The sequence below is a fragment of the Bos javanicus genome, chromosome 9, assembly GCF_032452875.1.
Source record: "Bos javanicus breed banteng chromosome 9, ARS-OSU_banteng_1.0, whole genome shotgun sequence".
Classification (NCBI taxonomy): domain Eukaryota; kingdom Metazoa; phylum Chordata; class Mammalia; order Artiodactyla; family Bovidae; genus Bos; species Bos javanicus.
Window position 1 is genome coordinate 61,175,680 of NC_083876.1, and position 19,612 is coordinate 61,195,291.

Sequence of the window (19,612 nt, forward strand, 5' to 3'; positions counted from 1 at the left end):
AAATCTACTTTGCTTAGTTTTAACTAATTTTTCATAAATGAGTAACAGTAATTGTAGGAAATACAACCACTGCAACAGAGGTATAGCTCTTTTGCTATTTTGTTCCTGAAATATTTTTTTTTAATTGAAGTATAGGTGAGTCCACAATATTGTGACCTGAGGTATTTTATCCAGTAGTCTAGATATAAACCTGAAGGTCCTATTTTTATATGATTTTGAACTTTCTGTGCCATCTTGAAATTGATGTAAAGAATAGAGGAAATGTTATATGCTCTTTATATTGTGGATAACAAGATCTCATTCTATTTTTCTGGTACTTCATAAGTGCCATTTACCATCCTAGTATGGGTTGTCCTTGTTCAGAGATATTTTATGTATATTAAAGGCCTCCTCTGTGGTGGCTAACTGGGTCCCTTTACCCATTAACCAACAGGGCCACTGTGGCATCATTCTACAGTCTGTCGCTTCTTGATAGCCTCTTGGCAGTAATGCCTAACGGCAAGTCAGGTGCTTTCCTGCTGAGGGGTGTGACTTTGAGGACAATTTAAATTATATCACCTCAAGAAATATAGTGACAAAAACTTACTGTAATGACTTCAGGCCAACTCCATAGTCCCCACAAGACTGCCCTTACTTAGATACTGGCTACAAGTTTGGGGATCCCCAGGGCCACCTTACTTCAGACCAGTCAGTTACCAATTCTGGGGTCACCCAGGGACTCCTTCAGAATTGGTAATTTGCTAGAAGGCCTTAAAACTCAGAAAAGCACTATACTGATGATTATGGTTTTATTGTATCAAAAGCATACAAGTTAAAACCAGCCAAAGGAAGAGTCTGTTAAGTTTTATTGTAACAAGAGGATGCAAATTAAATCCAGTCCAGATAAGAGCCTAAGCCTAGTAGGGCAAAATATGGAGTGGCCCAAATGGGAACCTTCTGGTTGTCTTCTCTTCAGGGTGTCAGAGACAGTGTTTCCTACTCCTGGCTAAGATGTGTGATCAGACTCAAGAGTATTGCTAGCCAGGAAAACTTACCCAAGCCTTTGGTGTCCAGAGTTTACCTTGCGGATCAATGACATACTATCAGCATGGCTCCCCTTTAGTGAGTATTCAGTCCCTCCTTCCAGAAGTTCAGGCTAATACATTTAGCCTCCAGTTACTCTGGAGGCTGGAACTGATGTGGCTTGTTTCAAACATCATAAATCATCTTGTTCGACTTTTCACTGACCAACCCTGCAGGCAAGCGAAGATGCTCTTGTCAGGCAGGATATTCCAAGGGTCTATAGATTTCCTCCCAGTAGCAGATGGCAAAGGCCAGACCTCTTTCTGGTTAAGGTAAATTCTTTAGTACATACCTGTTCAAACAGAGGATGTAGTTTTGAATGGGATCTGTTGTTCTGCAATTTACCACACTGTCCCTTGTTTGAAAGTGTTAAATTATATTATATTTTACATAAATTTGGTTTCCCTTTATGTACATATTGCAAATTTTTGGTCTTTTCGTTGATGTCTTTCTCTAATTTTTGTTCTTTTTCTTGTGACATTCACACTAGCTTCTTAGGTAGTTTGGTTTAATTTTTTTTGTATCATGTGTTTATGTAAGTATCCATTCTATCCATGTATTCCTTCCAAAAGTGCTTCAAATTCTTCCAGATTTAGTACATCATACTTTTCTACCCACGAAGGAAATACTCACCTATACTTTGTACCAGCTGCAGTCTGAACAAACATTTTGGAAAACACTTTAGGAGAGGTTGCCTTGGGGTAAAAAAAAAAAAAAAGAATTATAAAAACCAGCCTAAGGGAACTTGGGCCCTAGGCAGTGAGGAGCATTCAAAGATTTTTACATGTGACTGTGACACAACAGATTGTTTCAGAAAGTTAATTCTAGCAGTAGTGAATGGAAGTAGTTTAGAGAGAGGAAGTTAGCCTACAAAGAAGACCAGTTAGGATCCTGTTATCCAGATTCAGTTGTCCCACTGGCAATTATGAAGCTAGTAAGGGGTGGTTTGTGAGAAAATTACTATGAATGATGGTTTTAGTATTTAAAAAAAATCTTACCCCTTTAATAATGTATGTATACATTAGACCAGTATCTTTTAAATTTCTCTTAAAATATGTTTTCATCTCATACAGCTTCATGGGATAATATTGGGTAGGCCAGAAAGTTCACATTTGGGTTTTTCCGTAATATCATATGGAAAAGCCAGAATGAACTTTTTTGCCAACCTGATACATTCCATGCATTTTCTGCCTGACCTATGCTCATCGACTTTTTTTTTTTTTTTAAGTCAATCCTATTACTGTGCTGTTCACTTCATTTTTATTCAGTACATGTTTGTTGAAGTGAGAGCTTACTCTGCACCAGATTACTGTAATAGATGCTGAAGATAAAATGATAATAAAATGTGATTCCTGTCCTCAGCCCACAGCTCAATTTGGTAGTCAGACAATTAAACATGAACATCTTGTGATGGAGGGGAGTGCGGTGTGCTGTGAGAGTGTGTTGATGGAGTATATGGACTAGACATTAGGAGATATCTGGGGATGTGATAACGTAGTTTAGAAAAGCCATCAAAAATGTGGACTCTGGAGCCAGAATGATTTTTTATTTTAGTTTCTTGCTTTGTAACCGTGGGCAAGTTCTAAGCTTCACCTTTAAAATGGGGATAATTATGGTCCCTAACTTTATAAAATTGTTATGAGGCTAGACCAAATTAATATGGGTCTCTCATCTGCAGGGGATTGGTTCCCAGACCTCTGTGATGCTAAAATTCTTGATGCTTCAGCCCTTCTGTAAACGAATGGAGTAGAATTGGCCCTCTGTGTCTGCGAGTTCCACATCTGTGGATACAGAGAGCCAACTGTACATGTAAAATGCTTAGAGCAGTGTCTGGCATATGGTGTTATATGTGTTACCTCTTCCTTCTGCTCCTTCTGTTCTTCCCATCTTCACCCCCGCCCCCATGGATAATTAGTACTCAGTAAACATTTGTATAGAACCGCGGATGATAGATGAAATGATAATTACTTTTCTGTTCTCTCAGAAGGCTTTAAGCACCTCTATTAAAAGCACTGACTGTAAAATGACTATTTTATGTGTATTTAGGTCCATATTAACCAGAAGTCATAAACTGGTAGGCCCCAGAAAGATTAAGCTCATTTAAACCTTAAAAATACTGTCTTTCTAGTATATGTGCTGCCGAAGCGAGCACAATACTGTCTTTCTAGATGAAGACGTGCTCTCCAGTTTGTCATAGTGTTCACTAGTCCTGGTTATCTTTTACCCAGTCCAGTTCAGGTTCATGGCCTGATACCTATAGGCATTTCAGTTTGGGACCTCCACACTAGATCTGACACTAGCCCTTCCAGGAGAAAACTGATTGATCTCTTTTAAAATTTCAAACACTTGATAGAATGACAGTTATTGGCTCTGAATGAATGTATGTTGATGCCTCATTCTGAGATTAAAAAGAAAAACTGGAAATCTGGCAAAAAAACTTTGTTTCATGAGGGTGACTTAGCTTCTACTTTGTGAAATTATGAGAGAATTTTGGTAGAAATAAGACGAACATCCATGAAAAAAACAAACTATTTTCTAGAGAAATTTTGATTTTAGATTTTCTAACTTTTCAAGTGGGATTCACTAGAATTTTTTGAACTATTATGCTTAATTTTACAGAGAAGGCAATGGCACCCCACTCCAGTACTCTTGCCTGGAAAATCCCATGGATGGAGGAGCCTGGTAGGCTGCAGTCCATGCGGTCGCGAAGAGTCGGACACGACTGAGCGACTTCACTTTCACTTTTCACTTTCCTGCATTGGAGAAGGAAATGGCAACCCACTCCAGTGTTCTTGCCTGGAGAATCCCAGGGATTAGGGAGCCTGGTAGCTGCCGTCTATGGGGTCGCACAGAGTCGGACACGACTGAAGTGACTTAGCAGCAGCAGCTTAATTTAATTGTAATAATATGAGTTAATGAAACAGCCAATGATAGTGTTCCAGAAGTTATTAATATTTATATTTTGATTAGCTAACTTTAATGATATTGCTGTATAGGTGTCGGTTTAAAAAAAACACAGAAATCAAGTCATTGTTTTTTAAAAAGTGAATTTGGCTTAAAATTTTTTTAAATAATTTAATTTATATTTGGCTGTGCTTGGTCTTTGCTGCTGTGAGGACTTTTCTCTAGTTGTGGTGCACAGGCTTCTCATTGTTGTGGCTTCTCTTGTTGCAGAACACAGGCTCTGGGGTGCAAAGGTTTTGGTAGTTCTGACATGTGGGCTTAGTAGTTGGGGCTCCCAGGCTCTAGAGCACAGGCTCAATAGTTGTCCTGTATGGGCTTACTTGTTCCGTGGCATGTGGAATCTTCCTGGATCAGAGATCAAACCCATATCTCTTGCTTTGGCAAGCAAATTCTTCACCACTGAGCCACCAGGGAAGCCCAATATTGGCTTTTTGGTGAGCAAGAAAGGTGTTTTATAGAGTGATTTTTTTGCTATTAGAGGAGTATTTAAGGTACAGAAGCATTGAATAATCTTTACCTAAATTAGGAGTTATACTTTGGGAATAGTAATATCCAGGTGAGTGGAAGTTTCCATTTTAGGGGGATTGGTAAAACTAGAACTTTAGGAGAATTATGAAAGCACATTTAAAAAGGTGAGCAGATAGAAGCTACTGTATTGAGTATTCTCAGTTGAGGCCATGTGGAGAATATCAACCCAGAAAATATCTGTTGTGAGTAGAATAGTCCAGAATAGAAAGGTAGAGATAGTTTAATCTTTTGTTTAAGAAAAGAATTTTTTTTATACTATGATGAATTAATGTTGCCAGTTTGCATTCCCAATTTTACTGTAGATTCATTTCCTTCTTCATTGTTATCTTAAGCTATCATTTTCCTTATTTCTAAAGGTTCTTTTCTATGCTTTGTAACTTTATAGTTTGTCTTTTGTTTCTCATGTTTTTAATTTCAAGCCCTTTTGTATTATCTTTCTCTGCTTATGCATTTATAATGATTTGGTTTCCAATTACTTTGTGATTCATAGACGTATAAAATATCAATCCAGAGTCAATCACCTGGTATAATCTTTGTCAGTTCCACCAGTCTTTGTTAATGGAAAGTTATATGCCTTCTGCAATGTATTCGGGTAATGAGATATAATACTCATAGGTAAACACATTTAAATCTTGTAAGCATTTGTGAAATACTGTCATGCTTTATTAATATCTGTTTGATAAATTATGTCTACTGTTTTGGGGCTTCCTGGTAGCAGATGGTAAAGAATCTGCCAGCAATGTGGGAGACCTGAGTTTGATCCCTGGGTCAGGAAGATCTGCTGGAGAAGGGAATGGCTGCCCACTCCAGTAATTTTTCCTGACAAATCCCATGGACAGAGGGATCCCATGGCAGGCTGCAGTCCATAGCATTGCTATTTTACCTACTATTTTATCTTTTATCTAATTATCTTCTAATTTTATCTAGTGGAAAATAATCAAGAAAATTGCAGTTCTGAAAGTGTATCCTAAAATCTTTGGATGAGATTGGGCATGTTGAGGGTGATATGGCTAAAGAAGTCCTAGGCTCTTTAGGATAGATAATTCACCGCATACTCCACCTTAAAGCTTCTCCAAGGTTTTGTAGTTAAATATTTTTAAAGTAAAATATCTTAAAAATTTTTTTTATTAGAAATGATTTAAAAACCCAAATCTTAGGTAATTTAAGTAGAACTGTGTTTCTGAATAAAAACTGACGGGGAGAAATGGCTGATTACATCATTGCATTTGTAGTTTTACTGTTAAATTTAAGGTATTGTTTAGGCATATTGGCCTAGGTTTATATCATCATTGGATTCGTAGTATCCTGAATACTAACTGGATTGCTGGCATTGGAAGGCAGTCAGGAAATACCTTCCTAATGGAAGAATGGATGAAATTTTATTTTTATTGAGATGTTATCATCTAATAAGATTTTCTAAGAAAAACTTAGCTCTTCTTACATAAAAAATAAGTGCAATTCATAAGTTTTACTTAAAAGATAGAAGAGGAAAGAAAACAGACTAACTTAAAGGTATAGGACATTTTATCTTGGAATATAATATCAGAGACAAGTGGAGAGCAAAGTGAGTTTTAAAATTATCTGATATTTAAGTTATTAAAATAAAACTTAGCTTTTCAAGCCATTCTGTTTTAATTAAGTGTGTTCAGCCTCTTTTTGGCTTCTTGATAACTATTCCTTTTTCCCTAGAAGCTGTGCCTAATTTAAACTCTTTTCTCAAAGACTGGTCATTTTACTTGTTGTACTCAACTTTTCTGTGTTTGGTTTGCTCTACTTATAACCCTGGCCTCTCCATTTGTTTAAAATTTTCAGCTCAGTGACACTTTCTTCTGATGTAGTCACTTTCACTTTGGCAACTTATCCTTGGCTATTACTCCTTTAATATTTTAGATTCAGATTTATTGCTTTCTAACCACAGCTGCCATCTTTAAAAATTGATGAGATGCCTCATTAAGACATTTCATCAACTCTACCATCAGTGAGCCATAGATGTGCCTTCTTCAGCTGTGTCTGGGTCTTGGTCTTAGTGGGTGTGGTCTTCTTCATTGGCTGTACAGTCTCAACCCAAGTGATTCCTTCTGGTGTCTGTGGTTCCTGAATTCTCTGCTCCTGCTGCTAAGTCACTTCAGTCATGTCCGACTCTGTGCGACCCTGTAGACGGCAGCCCACCAGGCTCCCCTGTTCCTGGGATTCTCCAGGCAAGAGCACTGGAGTGGGTTGCCATTTCCTTCTCCAACGCATGAAAGTGAAGTTGCTCAGTTGTATCTGACTCTTAGCGACCCCATGGACTGCAGCCTACCAGGCTCCTCCATCCTTGGGATTTTCCAGGCAAGAGTACTGGAGTGGGGTGCCATTGCCTTCTCCGTCCTGAATTCTCTAGAGTTGCCCTTAGTTTCTTACGGTGGAAGTTGGTATCATTAATTTGTCACCTTCCTTTTTTTCTAATTAGTCATTTAGTGCAATAAATTTTCCAATGATACTGTTCAACCGTATCTGTCAAATATCCACTTTATTTTCATTTTCATTGTTTTGAAATACTTAAAGAATTCCTTTTGACTTCTTTTTATTCTTGAGTTATTTGAAAGTTGGTTATGGAGTTTCTGAACATTGGGGGATTTTCCAGATATTTTTCTCTTACTTTTAATTAATTTAATTCATTGTGGTCAGAGAGCATACTTTGTGTGGATTTGACCTATATAGAAGTGTTGTATGCACTTAAAAAAGAAAAATGTTTTCTCCTATTGCTGGGTACAGTTTTCTATAAAGTGTTAAATAGGTCAGGTTTCATTATTATAATAGTCTTCTATATTCTTACTGATTTTTCTATGTGTAGTCTGTATTTTAAAGACCTCTTCACCCTTGCCCTTTGATTCCTAGTTCTGTCCTCCTACCTTCCCTGCCTATATCTCCCCTTTTGTCTTTTTGTGTTTCAGTTGGAAAAAGTGCTATACTCTTCTTTGAGTTCAGTGATTCTTTTCTTTGTTATATCCAGTGTGTTGACAATCTCATTGATTGTCATTCCCATTGATTAATATTCTTTTTCTTTGATATTATGTTTTTATTTCTTGGATTTCTATTTGTTCTTTTTTTTTTTAAACTCTTTGCTGAAATTCCAATTTGCTCATTCATGTTTTCCATCTTTTCCTTTAAAATGTGAAGGTTATTTTAAAATCTTTGCTTGATAATTCCAAAATAGGGGCCATCCCTGTGTTTTCTTCTGTTGATTACCTTATCTGTTGGATGTAGGTCATTTTTTCTTCCTTTGTATGTGTTTGTGATAGTTTTTTATTGGATGCTTGGCATTTTTTTTCTATATGAACAATAGATACTGAGGTAAATGTCTTTTGCTTAGTAATGTGCATACCTCTCCTTCTTTAAGTTTAGTAAGCTTCATTTGTGGGAGGTGGGATTAGTGGGTGATTATCTGTTCTGTATCTGAGATCGGTTTGTATTATCAGACGGTAAAAAATCCGTCTGCAATGTGGGAGACCTAGGTTCGATCCCTGGGTTGGGAAGGTCCCCTGGAGAAGGCAACAACTACCCACTCCAGTATTCTTGCCTAGAGAATTCCATGGAAGAAGGAGCCTGGCAGGCTACAGTCCTTGGGGTCGCAAAAGTTGGACACGACTGAGTGACTTTCACTTTCACTTTGTATTGCTATATAGTTATCTTCAGTGCTCCAAAGACTTCAGGTTCCTTAAACAGATGACTTCTGTTACTTGAAAGGCCTGGGGTATAAGATGGGTTTTCTCCAGTGTTCCGGCTTCGCTTGTAGCTTTCAGTGGACTCTGCTCGCCTCTACCATGTAGTGGTCTATTTTTGTGCTCTTGCACTCTCCCTACTATGTAATCTGCTGTTTCTTGTTACTCAGTGCCTGACTTGTGGGGACTGTAGTGCTGTAGTGTTTTCTTAACCTCAAGCCTTGGTATTAAGCAGACCCTGGGCACCTGAGTCTCAGGGATGGGTTTCCCATCAGTGGGCTGACATCTTCCTTTTGGTAGCCGTTTTGCTTTGCACAGATGGGATGTTTTGGCAGGAGCAAGTTTTCCTGCTTTTTATCAGTGTAATATTCTTGGACCAAGGCTTTTCTGGACCCTTGTGTAGCTGCAGACGATTTTATCCTCAGATGGCCTTTATTTCATATCAGGTAGGGTCTGGGAAGGATTTTATGTCTGCAACTAAGATGAGGCTTTGTCATCTTTCTTGCCCTGCCCCTAGTCTTTCCTGTGACTCCTAATAGAAACCTGAGGAACAGAGCTAGTGAGTAGGTTTGGATTCCTTGTGTGTTCGGGGCTTTCAGGGATTCTAAACTGTTATACTAACTCATGCTTGGTTTTTAAAAATTTATCAGGTTTTCTTTATACCTGCTTTTATGACTTCCGATTTTTCCTCTTACGCTCTTCCAAAAGTGAAAGATGTATTTCATCTTTCTTTGAAGGGCTTGGAATTCAGTTTACTTGGTTTCCTGAAGACCTCAATCTGCTAATGGCCTTAACAAAAGCTATGATTTTGTGGATTGTCTGCTTTTTAAAAATTTATTGTCAGGTAGACAAGTTTTACATTGAAAATAAAAGTGGAACTTTTCCATAAACCAGCTTTTTAAAGATGCTGAACACTTTCAGGAAAATGAATACAGACTTAAGGAATGGTTGCGGAGGGGACTTTTCTGATGTGTTATTCATGTAGATATAGTTTTTTATATATATATTTATATATATATATATAAATAAAGTCTCTAAGTATAAAGTATGTATATAAAGAATAAAGTACACTTAAAGTCTCTAAGTTTTAAATGCTGATTGGAGGACGTATGTGGGAACTTTCAGAAGTCTTTAGAGCATTTGTTTTAGAGAGTCAGAGACTTTCTTTGGTTATTTCCTTATTTTTAATTAAAGACTAATTGAAATCTGTTCTGAATGAATTTGTTTTGTTAGCTGTCTGAGTTGAAGCTGCTGCTGCTGTTGTTGCTGTTCAGTTACTAAGTCACATCCGATTCTTTGCGACTCCATGAACTGCAGCACGCCAGACTTGCCTGTCCTTCACTATCTCCCAGAGTTTGCATCATGACCATTGAGTCAATGATACCATCCAACCATCTCATCCTCTGTGGTCCCCTTCTCCTCTTGCCCTCAGCATCAGGGTCTTTTCTAGTGAGCTGAAGCTAGTCACTTAATTTCTGATGCCCTCAGTTTCATTTTCTGGTGAAATGAATAATAATATAAAATTAAAATTATACACCTCACGAGGGGTTGTGTGTCTTGAATGATATATATATATATTAAGAACCAAGCACAAAAGCACTTTATACTATAAAGTGTTTATACTTTATAAAGTGTTTATATAAAGTTTATATACTTTATATAAAGTATAAAGTGTTTATACTTTATAGAATAAAGACCTTTGTATTATAAAGGTCTTTTAATATATAATAAGTGATACTGTAAATTATTAAGAAAGAAATATTGTCTAGAGTAATCAACAGGGAGTAAAATGGGTGAAAACAAGGAGTATTTCTTATTTTGACCTAAGAAGTTTCATAGTCCCTTAAATTCTCTGATTCTTAAAAAGAGTAAAATTAAAAAGGAAGTTACTTCCATTTCTGCACCAGGTAGCATTATGTTATCTAGAGTCTTGTCAACATATACTTTATACTTTATCTACATGGATAATCCAATATATGGATTGGAGAAATATGCTCTAAGAATGAAAAAGCTATGTTTATGTGCCATAAATGATGTACCTGCAGTAAAAGAACAAATTGCTTAACCTTTAAAAAATACTATTTATAAAGATGATTGTGGCATTTTGTTTTCAATTCTTCATTCCTCAGCAGGATTTGTGCTATGAATTTAATAGGTTACCTTTTCTCATGTGATGAAGTACAAGATGTATCAATATTATCCATCTTTTTCTTATTTGAACCTTTACCCATTAGTTAGTTCATTATAAAAAATCAGTACTTTTAATCCATATTGAATTTTTACTTAGGCAAATTTCCTCCTCACATGGCTAGGTCACTTAAACCGATGAATGAATTAGAGATCAATTTCACATCTGTCCTGAAATTTTTACCTGTTCTGCCAAATTCCAGGTAGTATGGCTCTAAGAGTCCCACTGCAAGCTCCCCACTACCTTAATGTTATAGTAAGAGGAAAGAACAAAACACTACAAGAAGGAAAACACCAAGAGCATTACAGTTGAAAAAAATTGTGGTAAAATACACATAGCATAAAATTGACTGTTTAGCCATGTTTAAGCATACATGTCTGGAGAAGGCAATGGCACCCCACTCCAGTACTCTTGCCTGGAAAATCCCATGGATGGAGAAGCCTGGTGGGCTGCAGTCCATGGGGTCGCTCAGAGTCGGACATGACTGAGCGACTTCACTTTCACTTTTCACTTTCATGCATTGGAGAAGGAAATGGCAACCCACTCCAGTGCTCTTGCCTGGAGAATCCCAGGGATGGGGGAGCCTGGTGGGCTCCATCTATGGGGTCGCACAGAGTCAGACACGACTGAAGCGACTTAGCAGCAGCAAGCATACATGTCAGTGACATTAATTACATTCACATTGTTGTGTAACCATTATTATCATGTATTTCCAGATCTTTTTCATCTTTCCATACTGAAACTCTTGTACCCATCAAACACTAACGCCTCATTTTCCCCTCCCTCTCAGCCTCTCTGATTTCTGCCCCCATGAACTTGACTAAAGAACATTACAGTTTTAAGGAAATGTAAATTATTCAAACTCAAATTGGTCTTAAAGCAGTTAGAAAGTAGGATAGGTCTTACTTTTCTTTGCTGAACTGCTCCCAGTTTAGAGAAATTGCAGATTTCAAGGAATGAAATGGCAGAGAAAATGAAGTCACAGTTTGGGAAGAGAATCACAGATCTTGTGACGTGTGAAATATACTGGAGATCTTGGTTGTTGCTTTTGGAGTGCATATCTCCCTTTCAGTGTAGTGGTTTTAAGAGGATGTGTTTGTGATGAAAGATTTTGATTGGATAACGCACAGCAGATCCAAAATTTTGGTGGAATATATTTGAATCCTAGAACTCTCCTAAATATTATGTCATTTGGCAAGACTCTGGGTAGCAGTGTTATTACCTGGCTCTGTGAAATTATCTTCTGTTCTCTCTCCTAAGATGCAGAAATCAGTGTTTACGTCCTCCATCAGTGATGCACATGTTCAGTTTTTCAGAATAATAAGAGTCTGCGGAAGGGAAGCATTTAAAACAATTGTTCAGAAATAATTAGAGAGCATTGGGCCTATAACTGTGCTTTTCAGTAGATATGGCATTGAAAAAACTGTTGTTTGTATTTCATGGTGTGTATTCCTTGCAGTGTAATTTTTTGCTGGAAAAAATACAATAAAGACAAAAAATGAGGCAAAAGTAGGACACAAAGAAAGGTTAAATTTTCTGCTTGAGGTTTTGCGGAAAACACAGGTAATGCATTTTGAAGGTGCAATCCCCATATGTGAGCTAACTTGTAGTTACAGATTCTCAGAGAATCTTATTCTCACTCCACCTATCCCCAAGCGGGATTTTCTGCTCTCTTCCTTTGTGGATGCATTTATTTTTATTCCCTATATTTATTACTTCCCAGAGTTTCTACAGTCTTTTTTGTTTTGGCCTCTCTGTCTTGCTACATTTATGCTGGCTCAGCATGGTGAATTTAAAAATATGTTTTATAACTGGAAGTTGGTGCTTTTTGACCACCTTTGTAAGATAAATTACAGCTAGGGATGTAATGTACAACACAGTTAAGATAATTAATATTACTGTATGTTATATATGAAAGTTGTTAAGAATAAATCCTGAATTCTCATCACAAGGAAAAAATACATTTTTATTTTGTATCTACATGAGATGATAGATGTTCACTAAGCTTATTGTGGTAATCATTTCATGATATATGTAAGTCACGTCATTATGCTGTACACCTACAGTTATACAGTGCTGTATGTCAATTATATCTTAATAAAACTAGAAGAAGGAAAAATATGTTTTGAATATTTTACCATCATTTTGGTTGTTGCAGCTAGGACTATTGTTTGAGATATCTAGCCTGCCATGGAATGGAAATCTTCATATATTAAAAAAAGAATCTTATAATTATCAGTATAATAGCCTCAGTTCAGTTCAGTTCAGTCGCTCAGTTGTGTCCAACTCTTTGCGACCCCATGAATTGCAGCACGCCAGGCCTCCCTGTCCATCACCAACTCCCAGAGTTTACTTAAACTCACGTCCATCGAATTGGTGATGGCATCCAGCCATCTCATCCTCTGTCGTCCCCTTTTCCTCCTGCCCCCAATTCCTCCCAGCATCAGAGTCTTTTCCAATGAGTCAGCTCTTCGCATGAGGTGGCCAAAGTACTGGAGTTTCAGCTTTAGCATCATTCCTTCCAAAGAATATCCAGGACTGATCACCTTTAGAATGGTCTGGTTGGATCTCCTTGCAGTCCAAGGGACCCTCAAGAGTCTTCTCCAGCACCACAGTTCAAAAGCATCAATTCTTCAGCGCTCAGCCTTCTTCACAGTCCAACTCTCACATCCATACATGACCACTGGAAAAACCATAGCCTTGACTAGATGGACCTTTGTTGTCAAAGTAATGTCTCTGCTTTTCAATATGCTATCTAGGTTGGTCATAACTTTTCTTCCAAGGAGTAAGCGTCTTTTAATTTCATGGCTGCAGTCACCATCTGCAGTGATTTTGGAGCCCCCCAAAATAAAGTCTGACACTGTTTCCACTGTTTTCCCATCTATTTCCCATGAAGTGATGGGACCAGATGCCATGATCTTCATTTTCTGAATGTTGAGCTTTAAGCCTAGATCCCTCTGGATCATCCTTCTCCCCCATTTTGTATTTCAGTTTTTAAAGCTTATGTATTAAGTTTATTATAAAGCTTAGGAAAAGTTTAAAAACTTTAAAAGTGATTTTTGTGTTGATTATTATAGTTCTAAAAATATATATGTTTATTTTATAGCTACTTGAAGGAAATTTTGCCAAAGAAGTCAGCCATGAAATGGATGGACTTATTTTCCAGCCCACTGGAGTAAGTATATTTGTCTCTGTGTGTGTGTGTGTGTATACATGTACATGTATATATGTATATCCATGCACACACATGCATGTATATATAAAGTACAGTTTTCTTAGATATGTTTACTTAAGATTGATTAGTGGTATAATTAGCTTTTCCTTAAAACAAATGGTTCATTATAAAATAAAGTATTTCCTTTATATTAAATATTTATTATAGCAAAATCAATAGTTGTTCGCGTTTGACTTATCTTAGGAAATAAATACAGCTGATCATTTTATTTTTCAAGATTAGTCTTTTATTATAATTAGTTTTCTTACTATTCTTGCAAGATAAATGTTAACTGACGTTTCTTTACAAGAAATCTACCAATAATCTTATGTAAATAAATGCTTATTTCTTTCTGTAGGCCAATATATCTTGTAAGTATTAATTATTTTTAAAACTTCATTTTGTCATGGATGAGTAAAATTCAGAGTTATCAGTATTTGAAGAAAAACAGTTCTTTGCTATTCCATGTCAAATTTCTGAAACTTGCTGAAAACCTTTCACCAGTGCAATGGTCAAATCATATATTTGGAGTAAATTCTGTTTTACTGTATGGTAAGATTTTTCACCCTCTGCACTATTGACATTTTTGGCCCCATACGCACAGAGTCGGACACGACTGAAGTGACTTAGCAGCAGCACAGTCCTTTGCTGTGTGGAGCTGTCCTGTGTGTGGTAGGATGTTTCATAGCATCTTTGGTCTGTACATATCAGACAGATGTCAGTGTTACCTCTCCCTCTCACCCCTCTAGGTTGTGACAACCAAAAATGCATACATTCACTGCCTCCTTTCCCCTGAAAGGCAAGTTTGCTTCACTTGAGAACCTGTGCTCTGTGGGGCAGTGCTTCTCAAAACTGTGACCTGTTGACAAGGTGGCATTAACACACCCAGGAAGCTGTTATAAATGTCGCTTACCCAGACCTACTGATGAGAGACACAGGGAAATGGGCATCCAGCAGTTGGTGCTTTAGCAAGCTCTCCAAGTGACTAGGACGTGTGTTCAAGTATGAGAACCACTGCTCTTGTAGGAAAGAGTTGCATTTTATGTGCTTCACCTTGTCGTAAGCTGCATTTTGCCTTCGCTGTCTCCTTAGAAATAAGGGTGTGAACTAATTGTGAAGTTACGTAGAGAGACATCAAACTAGGTATCTGGGGTAAAGGGAAGGGGACTAATATTTTCAAACATTATGTATTAAGTACTATAGTATATATGCTTTACTCTTTAGTAAAACTGCAAATTTGGTGGTATGTGATTGGCTTCTGTCTTCATCCCGCTTGTCAAACAGGTGGAGGGAACAATCTTATGATGTTGAAGGAGGAGGAGATGGAGGAGAGTTAGAGGCTGGGGACAGAACTAGTAGAAAGTTTTAGGAAGATAGAGTTTAGATCTTTGAGTTCCAGTATTTTCCAAGCCTAATCTCCCTGGACGGAAAGAAGTAAAATCTAACTATAACAGGAATTAGGACGTTTCATACTGTTAATAAACTCATGGTTCAGACCTGTTCATGATTTTTACCCAGTCTGTTGTCAGTACCAGATCTCCCTTTTCACCCTCTCACAACCTTCTCAGTACATATCTATTCCATATGTTAAGTATCCCATTCTGGGGAACCCGACAGGAATTCCTCTGCCTTCCTGTCCTTCCCCACAGGCACTTCACATTCAGTCTTTGTTAATTTCACCTACTTTCTAGTTTTCAAAAGGTTGTTTTCTGCTGTTGTCTGCTCTCCTGTTTTTCCTTTTCTACTGATATCTCTTTCCTGTAACTCCCATTCTAGCGAAGTTTCAAATCAAAGTGGATATAAATGCACATGTTTAATCCACCACATTTATCAGAAAGTCCACCAAGCTTCTCACAATGTGGTATTGCATCTGTTGGGTTCCTTGAGCCAACAATTCAAGTAAATGAAGAAAGGGAGTATTTTGAATGACCAGCTTAGCAATTTGAGGGAGGCTACATAGAGCAGAGAGAAGGTGCTGGTCAGGGATGGATAAAACTTGACTTTTATTAATAATCTTCAGTCTGTTCTCTAATGCTACAGAAATATTTCAGAGGCAAATGAAGGGCGAAAAATGAAGAGGATTCTTAGTGCTTCTACTTGTGTAAAAACTCCTGGGCTTCATTTGTTTGGTGCTAGTTTACTTGAAAGTACTGGGGCCTCCCCTGGTGGCTCAGATGGTAAAGAATTTGCCTGCAGTGCGGGAGAACTGGGTTTGCTCCCTCAGTTGGGAAGATCCCCTGCAGGAGGGCATGACGACCCACTCTAGTATTCTTGCCTGGAGAATCCTCATGGACAGAGGAGCCTGGCGGACTACAGTCCATGGAGTCATAAGGAGTTGGACACGACTGAGCGACTAAGCACACACGCACACTTACAACTTGGCAAGGAGTTACTTCTGCTTCATTACAGTAATTATAGTGAGGGAACTGAAGTCAAATAAAAGATAGAAGATATTACTAGTGCTAAAAAAAATCCTGGCAAAATATTGAAGAAGAGTGACAAAGGTACTGTATTAAAGTGATGATTCTATTGAGGGTGAAACCCCAAGCACCAACTTAGAAGAAAGTTCATTCACGTTTTGATTTAATGTTCTGTTTTTCAGAGACATAACCTTGTAACACATCCAGTATCACACTTAGTTTATAACTTTTATTAGAAAGAGGACAAGTAAAGCTAATTGATGGTATATTGAGGAAAATAAAGCTTAGGATATTTCTTCTTTTTTTTTTAATTTATTTTTTTAGTGAGGGATAATTGCTTTACAGAATTTTATTGTTTTCTGTCAAACCTCAACATGAATCAGCCATAGTTACACATATATCCCCTCCCTTTTGAACCTCTCTCCCATCTCCCTCCCCTTCCCACCCCTCTAGGTTGATACAGAGCCCCTATTTGAGTTTCCTGAGCCATACAGCAAATTGCCATTGGCTATCTATATTACATATGATAATGTAAGTTTCCATGTTACTCTTTCCATTACATCTCACCCTCTCCTCCCCTCTACCCATGTCTATAAGTCCTTTCTCTATGTCTGTTTCTCCATTGTTACCCTGTAAATAAATTCTTCAGTACCATTTTTCTAGATTCCATATATGCGTGTTAGAATACAATACTTATCTTTCACTTTCTGACTCACGTCACTCTGTATAATAGGTACTAGGTTCATCCACCTCATCAGAACTGACTCAAATGCATTCCTTTTTATGGCTGAATATTATTCCATTGTGTATATGCACCACAAATTATTTATCCATTCATCTGTCGATGGACATCTACATTGCTTCCATGTTCTAGCTATTGTAAATAGAGCTGCAGTGAACAGTGGCTTCAGATTATATTACAAAGCTACAGTCATCAAGACAGTGTGATATTGGCATAAAAACAGAAATATAGACCAAAGGAACAAGATAGAGAGCCCAGAAATAAACCCATGTGCCTATGGATACCTTATTTTTGACAAAGGAGGCAAGAATATACAGTGGGGCAAAGACAGCCTCTTCAATAAATGGTGCTGGGAAAACTGGACAGCTCCGTGTAAGAGAATGAAATTAGAGCACTTTCTAACCCCATACACAAAGATAAACTTAAAATGGATTAAAGACCTAAATGTAAGACCAGAAACCATAAAACTCTGAGGAAAACATAGGCAGAACACTCCATGATGTAAATCAAAGCAAGATCCTCTATGACCCACCTCCTAGAGTAATGGAAATAAAAACAAAAGTAAACAAATGGGACCTGATTAAACTTAAAAGCTTTTACACAGCAAAGGAAACTATAAGCAAGGTGAAAAGACAGCCCTCAGAATGGGAGAAAATAATAGCAAATGAAATAACTGACAAAGGATTAATTTCCAGAATATTCAAGCAGCTCATACAACTCAATACTCGGATATTTCTTTGTGTTTATAAAGAAGTATATCGGTATGTGGTATTCATTAAAACACAGAAGTCATTATTTATCAGGAAGGCCTCAATTTTTTAAAAAAGGAGGTTAAATTGTATTTATAGAATTATAGAAAATCAAAGATGAAAAGTACTTCTAAAATTATCACTTCTAAGCCCACTGGTTTCAAAACATGGAGTTCTAAATTTCTGGGTTTCTGTGAACTGCCTCAGGGGACCATGTACAGGTATAGGTTACTACGTAAGCATTCTGTTTACAATTTTTGTTTATATGCATTCTGTCTTTATCATGACAGCCCTGATTTATTTCTTTTATATATTGTACTTCTGAATGATTGTGTTTTAGAAAGGGCTTCATCTATGTAAATACCATTTGAATCAGCTACTGTTTTGAAAGGTCACCAGTGATCTTTCTTCCTTACAAAATCAAGTTCATTTTCAGCCTTTTTCTTGCTGGATTATCTAGTAGTAGTCTGTACCACTGTCCACACTTCCTTACAATACTCTCTGACATGGCTTCTGGGGCATCACACACTCCTGATTCCTTTCAGTCTCATGCCATTTCTTCTCCGTCTCACTCAAGGTCTCCATCTTCTACTAGTTATCAAAGTTTGGAGTTTCTAAAGGCTCTGTATGCTGGACCTTCATTTTTTCTCAAGCTCCACTCTCTCCCTGGAAGTCTCATTTGCACCCGTGGCTCGATTATCTCTCGTAAGCCTGTGACTCAGTTTTGATTTCTGTTTAAGCTCCAGATTTGTTTATCTAGTTGCCTATCCTGATATCACCTTTTCAGTTTCTCAAAAACACCAGAAATCACCGTACAGCTGAACTCCATCTCTATTCTCCAAACAGCAAACCAACATAGAGACTACACAATGATCTTTTCCTGACATTTCCTCTCTCAGTTGCTTAAATGCGTTACTTGAGTGAGAAATCTAGATGTCATCTTGACACCTTCCCTTCTTTTATCCATCTGATCCATCTCCAAGTCTTGCTTTAGCTCCTAAATCTCTCTTAAATTATTCTCTTTTCTCTTCATTACCACTGCCACACTCCAGTCTCACTTGTCATTCGTTGCCTCTTGCCTGGACCACTGCAGCAGCATCCTAACTGGTCCTGCAGCCTTCGCTTTGTCATCCTCCTGTCTTTATCACACTGCATTCAGAGTGATCTTCTTCCTTTCTCTCTAGCGATTTTCCCCTTGCTTTTATGTTAAAGACCACACCTAGATTTGAAGCCAGCTTACTCTCTTATCACATGCTGCCTTTTTGTTTCCCTCTGTGTTTTGCTGATATGAAAATAACTGATATTTTTATTTAAAGGTGACAATTATATTACTTTATTCATCAACAGTGTTTTAAATAAATTGAAGTATATTTGCTAAAATATTTAAATATTTGGAGAAAAATGGGTATTTTCTCCAAAGAAAAAATTAACTTTTTATTTAATATAAACCTCTATTCTTTCTAAGTGTTAAGGCTCAAACTTTGATCATGCTGAGATGATGATTTTTAAAAAGAAGTATCTTCAAATTGAATTTTCCGTCTGGTTATAGTCTACATCATAACCAAATAGGTTCTATTAGACTCTTAACATATAAGGTTTTCGGTTTTATGATTTCACTGACATTTTGAATTGCTAATCTTTTGTGGTTTGTCACCTAAAAATAAATATTTTAAGGTGGTCATTTGGCATTTTAATATGCTATAGGTAGTAGATCTTTTACTTGACAGATATTATATCTTTCAAGTTAATTTACAAAGTTGATAATGCTTATTTGTTTAAAGCTTTTGCAAGAGAATTTTAATAATTTATGTAGCATAGTAAATTTTTTTTTGTAGTAGTAACTGATTAATTTATAACCATTTAAAATTGTGTTTGATTTTACTTTTATCATCTGGAGACACGTTTCTAGATAAAAATTTTTGTGCCATTAATAATCCCTCACTATGAAATAAAAACAGGATTATATGCAATGAATTGCAAAATAGACATGCTAGTAAAAACTTAAAATCTTTTCTTTGATTATAAAATACTTTTTCTCCTTTTA

General features: G+C 37.0%; 1 protein-coding gene across 4 annotated transcripts in view; it reads left to right on the plus strand.

Annotated features, from left to right (window-relative positions):
* The window catches only part of RNGTT (RNA guanylyltransferase and 5'-phosphatase), a 249,562-nt gene that overhangs the window by 111,417 nt on the left and 118,533 nt on the right, over window positions 1–19,612 (plus strand). For all 4 annotated transcript variants that reach the window (XM_061427846.1, XM_061427844.1, XM_061427847.1 and 1 more), the window contains one exon: window positions 13,550–13,618. In XM_061427846.1, coding sequence (XP_061283830.1) covers window positions 13,550–13,618 — 69 coding nt within the window. The remainder of the gene's footprint in view (window positions 1–13,549; window positions 13,619–19,612) is intronic.